The sequence below is a fragment of the Poecilia formosa genome, unplaced genomic scaffold, assembly GCF_000485575.1.
Source record: "Poecilia formosa unplaced genomic scaffold, Poecilia_formosa-5.1.2 Scaffold409, whole genome shotgun sequence".
Lineage (NCBI taxonomy): Eukaryota > Metazoa > Chordata > Actinopteri > Cyprinodontiformes > Poeciliidae > Poecilia > Poecilia formosa.
In genome coordinates this window covers 12,539-20,392 of record NW_006800348.1, presented here as the reverse complement: position 1 = coordinate 20,392, position 7,854 = coordinate 12,539, and the positions used below count along the sequence as shown (strand labels likewise).

Here is a 7,854-nt window from a genome sequence, read left to right as displayed (position 1 = left end):
TTGTTACCTCAAATGCTGCTTCTATGCTGTTGGGACAGTGTTGTTTACGTGCTAATAGCTAATGCTACCTAGGGTCAGCGCAGACAGTTTGCCCAAAGAAATGGTCATAAGCTTGTTATGAACACACAATATTTTAAACAGTGTTCTATACCGAACATGAATATTTGTAAATTATTGTTTCTGCCAAAAAAAAAAAAAAATCATATTGGACATTATTAGGTTTTTGTTTTAACTCCCCTAATCTATGCTTAGCTTTTCTCTGAGTACTCTGGCTTCCTCCTACCATTTAAAAATGTGCATTGCATGTGTGGGTGCATTGCTGTTTGTCTTGCTCAACTTCATGTTGCTTTATTACAGGGTGGTTACCTTCCCAAGTGGTATTTTGCCTCTTGCTCATTGACCCCTGGAATAACCAGTCCACCCACCTGTTCAACCCCCAAATTCAACCTTTCTTGACTCTTGGTTATGCTTTCTTTTATTCCTTCTTTAAAACTACAACTTGTTCACTTTAACCCTTTCTTTTTTGAGTGGAAAACCAAACAACACAAGCCGGTTGAATTAAATCAATCCACTTTGGACCTGGGATTATGTTAAAGAAAATTGGGCTGTTTTCGCAGTTTTGACCTCATATGTAGACCTAATTTCTTAATTTTTTCTACCTGTTGCTCATTGAGACTAAAAATAAGTGCTGGTTTTGTTTAATATGTCCACAAAACATATTTCTAAATGTTTTCTCACTACTTCATAGATCAATCTCCATAAGCCCACCGTGAGCAGGATCATTGCTCATGAGTTACAACACAGCTAGTGTGAGAGATGTCTTGGTGACATCGCTTTCTGTTTCTGGAAGGGATCTTCATTTGCTAACCATTTAAAGGTATTAATATCAACCATGGGGATTTTTTTTCTTCTCTGTCTGAGCTACTGGAAGTACCAACTCTGGTGCTCTTGTCTTCAAATCTTTAGAAATCTTCTTTGTTAGTTGAATATTGCACTTCGGCACATTGCATCAAGAAGATCGGTCTTTCCTGTTTACGAACACAAGAAACTCAGTCACAACTCGAAGTTTAGATCACGGGAACCATCTGGCATTAATCTGAAAATATGTAATTGAACATCAAAAGATTTCCAGACTTTTAAGCCCCTCTGTATTTGTGCTTTCAGGAAGGAGAGGCTGCCATTGCACTGTAATAAACCAGTAGCAGTTTTCATTCAGTCCTCTTTTTTGTGTGGTATATATGCTCATACATAGGAAACCTATGTATTTTAGCCATTTTTTGGTCTTCTTTGCACACAAAGAAACCACGAGAGGCACACTTTATGACTGTTTCATTAGTCTCTTGTTAAGTCTTTTTCACCGGCATACTGTCCGGCTTCTGGAGGGAGCTAACATCCCAACGGACGGAGCGAAAGGTGCTCCCCTTGAAGCTGGCCTGCTTTTTGGTGATGCGGTAGATTTTTCGGAGGATGGCCCGTCTCAGCAGGATGTAGACCCAGGGGTCCAAGATTTGATTAAAGGTGGCCATTCTTACGCCAGTCATCATGAGTTTGCTGTAAGTGCAGGTGAGTTCCTCGCCCAGGGAGGGCTTGATGTAAGAACGTGCAGCTGACATCAACGAAAAGACCTTAAGACAGAAAAAAGACCCAGTGATGAGTAATTCTGTGTTTTTGCATCTCTTTACCTGTTGACACTCAATCTCTTAAAGTAACTCACAAGGCTCTTCTCTAAAATCACCCAAACTCACTTCAGATATTGAACCGTAAAACAATATCAATGTGAGTTTCGTTACTGTAATTGTTTTTGTAAAACTGAATTTTATTACAAGAAAATCAACCCTACCGAAAACAAGCTTTCACCCTATCATGTGTGTGATGACATCATAAACGGTACAAGGCAACAAAGAATTTACTTTTAGGCATTTTATTTAGTTTTTTTTCCTTGTGTAATTTATTCGTTTTATTCAAATGTCTCTTTCGAATGTGTTAACTTTTGTTTTGTGTAGTTAATTTCAAGGTTCTTCATGAATCTTTGGCAACAATAAAACACACACAAAAGCTGTTTGTAAAAAGGGTCATCATATTATAGAATTGGAGTAGTATTTTCTAGAACTTACACTTTTGATTCTGTCAAAAGTCACAATTTTCACTATGGACGCACAATATATTCATGTTGAATATACTGGAACTAACATCGGTATTGGCTGATAACAGTCATTTTTTAACAAATCAGTGTGGGTCCAATAAATAAAACTGGGCCGACATAAACAACTGAAATGTATTTCTGTCCTGTTGTCATTTGTTTCTGGAGGTGGAGGGGAGGAAGTTGATCATGTTTAAATCGGATATTGATATTGACCCAAATTTTTATGTTGGTGCTTCCCAATTTGTACTATAAAACCAATATAAAAATCTGAGCCGATATCGATATCCGATAACCAATATTTACCATTGTTTTATATTTCTCTACCCTTTTGACAAAGTAAAATGCCCACCCTGCTGACAATGCTTCTCAGCTTTTCTACAATCCTACACTGCATCAATATTACGTGATCAAACAACTAGCCTAGCCTTCACATAATGAAACACAAACGGCAACAAGATAGTTGTTAATATTGGCCAAGTTTTACCTATTGAACTGATACTGATATATTAAAAAGAATGACTAACATCAGCTGAGATCGATGTTATCGATGCCGATACACCACACATGACCAGTGCGTGATGTATCGGCATGTATTTGGGGAAATCCATACTTGGCAGCAAAATTACCTTAGGAGTTGAGGAATTCATTTCTAAAAACTGAGATTACAAGCAATACCAAATGAGAAATACAACAACGTTATCGGGCTAACTGTTTAGGTCCTGACTTGTTATCAGATTTTACTGAAAAACAGTTTGGACTGACACTGCTTCTTTCTCTTTTTGGTTTTTATTTATTAAAAAAAAGAAAACAGAAATAAAATGGTGGTGCCTAAAAAAATAACAAAAAATTATTGTAGCAGATATTTACCAAAAATTATAACAGGTCATTGTAGAACACTGATCTATACAATGTTCATGTTATAAAACCTTTATTGTCATTAGCTTGTGAAAATATAACTTTATTGATTACATTTCATTGCATTTCCTCTTTACATATGAAACTGGGGGGTTTATGTATATTTTCTATTTTAAACCAATATTTTTTGTTTTCCTGTTTTAGAAATATCTAACTTCGAATAGAGGAATTTAACGTTTAATTTATGATGTTTGATTTAATGTTAAACCAAACATATAAAGTCTCATTTGAGTACTATAAGCACAGCTGAGATAGTGATAGATTTCTACGATAAGAAAAACACTTTTTTTGCATTTAAAATTCTAATTTTGGGAAATTTAAATTATATTAAATTTTATTTTCCCAAGTTTTTAAAATCCTTTTCGCATTTGATTAAAATAAAGAAATAGTTCATGGATGAACATAAAGTTCAATCCAGAAATTGAACAGCATTATTCAGGAACAACAATTTTGTTTTCAATTCTATGTTAATAATGACTAACTTATCAATGGTTTGACTTGATTAATTTGAGCTTCCATTCCGTTTGACACTCACCAGCAGAGGGCTCCAGCAGATGCAGGAGGTGACCATGATGCCAACCAGCTGGACCACCATCTCTGTGTCATGAGACCTAGCAGAGAACCTCTGGGAACAGGAATTCTTCTTTAGCCGGGCTCTAATGAGCGTCATCCCACTGATGGTGTTGCAGATGAAGGCCAGCCCAAGAGAGCTCAAAGCCAGTCCAGAGAACAGCATCACGAAGGTCAGATCTTTCGCATTTGTGTCCATCACCTTAATAAAGCACCAAGTACCCGGGTACTGGTAAGTGTAGTCCCCTAGTTGGAAAACGGGCAGCAGGGCCACGCATAGAGCCAGGAACCAGATCATAGAAAGGGCTATTTTGGTCCGCGCTGTTGTCACCAGCCGAGCGTGCAACAGAGGCTTGGTGACGCCGAGGCATCGCTCGGCAGCCATCGCACAGCCCAGGAAGAGCGGGCACAGCCCGAAGAATACCATGCACCCTCCCAGAAACTGACAGGGGCTGTCTGGGTCTCTCGGACCGTCCAGGGACGTCAGATTGGCCGTGGAGTATCTCCTCAGCACCAGTCCCCCGGAAACCACGTGTCCCGTGAGGTCCGTGACGACGAGAGAGCTGGCGAAGAGCAGGAATGTCGCTTTGGACCGCCGCCGGAAGCGGGTGTAGGCCTTGATGAGAATGATGAGGGCCACCACATTGAACAGGATGCCCAGAGTCATCGTGAGGCTCGCAATGATGGGGTTCGAAGGAACGCTGTTATACGGGCAGTCCACTTCGGGTACCATGGTGCTGCTGTTGACGTTGGAGTTGAATCCTGAAGAGTTGGAGTCCGGTTTAACCTCCATGACAGCTGGGTTCCGGATTTCATGTGGTTCCTTTAGGTGAAGCAACACTGACATGGGAGAAAGACAAAGCGTTAGCATGATAAGAGTCATTGGACGTCGTACGGTATCAAGGTAAGACTTCCTTGTTTTTGTCTACACAGATTGTATTAATCTGCACCCAGAGGAAGGTAGAGTTGTCAAACATTGTATTCAAGTAAGAGTGGCAATACTTCAACATATTTTAACTCAAGTAAAAGTAAAATGTATCTATACAAGATACTGCAAGACTAAAAAGTATTTGGTGAAAAGGTAACTCAAGTACTGAATAACTGATCGGAAGATCAATCGTTTAATATTTAAAAATTACTCCTATAGGTATATAATATGGTAAATATTTGGCAAAAATTGCCAAAATATGCCAAATATTGAAATTTTTCTCATATTTTTTATATGGCAAAAATATAAAGTTATGTGGAAATGTGCTAAACCAAAAAGGATATAATTTTTTTAAAATACCAGAATAATAAATAATCAAACTCAGGCAAAAGAAACATTTTTCCAAATCAACTTCTTTCAATATGCATTTTTAAGAAAAACTGCAAGTTTAAATAAACATTATTCAGTGTTACTGAAACTGGGTAAAGTTCCCAAAATTTTTCTGGAGTACTGATAGGCTACTTCATAATAAAGTTATTCAAGTAAAAGTACAGCATAGTAAAATATACTCCTAAAAGTTACTCAAATAAATGCAACTAAGAAAAATGTAGCTGTAACCCAACTCTGCCTGCGCGCCTCTGTTAAAGCTACTACCGTGTACTGTAATCTATTTTCATTAACAAATGTTCATTAACAACAAAACCCAACTGGGAGATAAAGTATTGCTTTCCAATACAGGGTGTCACAAAATACAAAGCTTTTCAAAAATTTACTGAACATATTCTGCTGCAAGTGGGCTTGTGGTCAATGACATCACAAGAGGCACAAGAACTGAGCTGATCTACATTCAGTAGCAAACACTGCAGTGGACAAGTGGGTTTTCACAGATTTCGACACCGATTCTGAAGCATTAGAGTTTGAGTTCGCTATGCTCCTGCAGAGTGAACTCAAACTTTCACTAAAACTCCTCCCAGCGTTTCATTGTTGACAAATTTCCCTGAAAGCCAGGCAGCGTTCCCACCTATTACTTAATGTTTGCTGCAGTTGTACAGAATACAAGAAAACACATTCAAAACAGGAATATGATCTGAAAGTCTGTGAGAAAAGAGGGGAAATATGGAGCTAAACTGCGGCCATAAAGTTTATGAAACTTGTTTTGAATGTGAAAAGAAAAACATTTGAAACTGAAAAAAAGTTCTGAAACTGAAGAAAAGATTTGAAAGTTAAAACTTATTTTCAAGCTGAAAGAAAAATAAACTGAGGGAAAAAGAGGATTTGAAAACAAAACGAAATTTATTTTATGAAGTTGGAGAAAAAAAGCTTAGAAACTGAAAAACAATTTTGATACTGGACAAAAACTTGAAATTGAAAAGTAATTTTGAACTTATTTCAGCTGAATATTTTTTCCAGTTTCAAATAATCTTTTTAGTTTCAAAATAAAATTGAAAAAAACAAACAAAAAAAAAACTTTATGGTCACAATTTAGCTCCATTGAAATCAAAAATCATGTACTCGAAAGAACTTTTATGATTTATCTTGTGCCTTATGTCAAGTATAAGGCACAAGATAAACCTGTGGAAACCTGTTTTTGGGAGGGTAGGGTTTTATCTTCATTAAATTGATTTTACAGAGCAAATAGCTTTAATCCCTCAGTAAAACCTCGACCTTCCAGTCTTTTGAAACATAAGCCACGTTGAAGTTTAAGAGACAGAAACATCAGGACGGATAGGACACACGTCCAGAGGCGAAAATATCTCCAACCCCACCCTCTGCATTGCCACCTGCACGTAAAACTTTCCAGCATTTTTGTTTTGTTCGCAGAAAAACTAAAACATTTTTTTCTTTCTCTATCTCCTTTTTGGCTCTAAGATCTGTCGATGGTTATCACAAACCTTCAAAACCACATGGACATACTTTAGACATTTGCTTAAAAAACACAAAAACAAAACCTAAACTGTGCGAGTTTTTTTTTTTTTCTTCATAACGAGGGAATCCTGAACAAGTCCCGACAGCTATGCTGCAGAGCACAAATCACACATTCCATTAAAATGTAGCAACGAACTGCAGAGACAGGAGTATAACAATAAATAAAAATTCAGTCCACAATGTCAAGCAAATTATATTTCTATTCATTTTTTGCAATAGCAATTTCTAATTTTTTCTCAAAAGAATTCAATATTACAACTTCTTACTTTAATGTTTCATTAGAATATATTTTTTAATATTGCTGGAACACGCGTAAGACGCATTCTCGTGACATATTTAAATTAAATATTTTGCGTTAAAAAGTTAACAAACGGGATGAAAGCGGTAAAACTGAGAATTTAACTAAATTTTCTTAGGGAACATTAGCATTAAATACAGTTTTTTTTTATCTTAAAAGGAGGGGGAACAAACATAAACTTGAGTAGTTATTTCACCTACCATGTAAAAATAAAATCCATGGAGATGGACTACTGATGGGAGTTTGATTAGTCCGTTGAAATTGCCAAAACTAGCGCCGCTGCGGCTCAGGAACTCAGTGAATCCAGGTTTTCCAGAGATGTCCCGGTGTGAAACAAGCCGTTTACCTGAAGCGTCTCCTCGTTAGGCGGCAGAGATCCCTGGACAGGGAGCTTACCCGGATGCACCGCACGAGCGCGTGTGGTGTTCCTGTGGAGCTGACCGGCCTTTTTATACTCCGCAGCTGCAGTGCGCTTCCGTCGCCTCTGGGTGTCTCCGTCACTGAAAAGCCCTAATTCTCCCCCCGTCCCCTAGGCCGACACTTTGTGAGTTATGTGGATCGAAGAGTCAGGCAGGGAGACGAATAAATCCTTAAAGTCCATCTAACTCCAACTTCACCTCTCTGATAATTATAGACTATCAAACCTCTTTAGCTAGCTTCTTTTATAAAGGCTACAATTTTTACGAAGTGATGCACAAATTGTGTAAAGACATGGAAAAAGTGAGGGGTGTGTGTGATGTGAATCTTTGGCTTTTACGTTTTCGTACATCATATAAATCTAACATGTGTCTTGGTTTGCCACATAAATTAGTTTTGGTCTGATTGTGGTTGGTATTTTATTTTATTTATTTTTTTTAGCTGATGTCAACAATTAATTGAATTCGTGTTCTTGTTCTAAAAATAAAAAGAACATTATCATGACCCATACAAAGGCTGAGTCACAGATCAGCCAGACTGCATTCCGTCAACAATCATCATTAATCAGTAACCGTTAGAGCCAGATGCACGAGGCAAAACCACAGATTACAAAGGAATCGATGGTTTTATTCTATTATTTTACAAACGAAACCCAGC

The 7,854-nt window shown here is 37.5% G+C and overlaps 1 protein-coding gene across 1 annotated transcript; it reads right to left on the bottom strand.

Moving 5' to 3' along the window:
- LOC103155000 (prostaglandin E2 receptor EP1 subtype-like) lies at positions 1-7,229 on the bottom strand. Its single transcript, XM_007576506.2, has 3 exons — positions 6,981-7,229; positions 3,594-4,468; positions 1-1,625 (listed from the first exon to the last, which is right to left on the bottom strand). Exons 2-3 carry the CDS (start codon positions 4,419-4,421, stop codon positions 1,344-1,346), a joined length of 1,110 nt encoding a protein of 369 aa, XP_007576568.1. The 5' UTR covers positions 4,422-4,468; positions 6,981-7,229; the 3' UTR covers positions 1-1,343.
- Positions 7,230-7,854: the final 625 nt, after the last annotated feature.

Bases quoted from the DNA above. Each gene is read 5' to 3' on its own strand.
- LOC103155000 (XM_007576506.2), bottom strand. From the start codon at position 4,421: ATGGAGGTTAAACCGGACTCCAACTCTTCAGGATTCAACTCCAACGTC. The intron at 1,626-3,593 runs GTGAGTGTCAAA...TTCTGTCTTAAG, and splicing joins TCTGCTGGAGCCCTCTGCTG to GTCTTTTCGTTGATGTCAGC.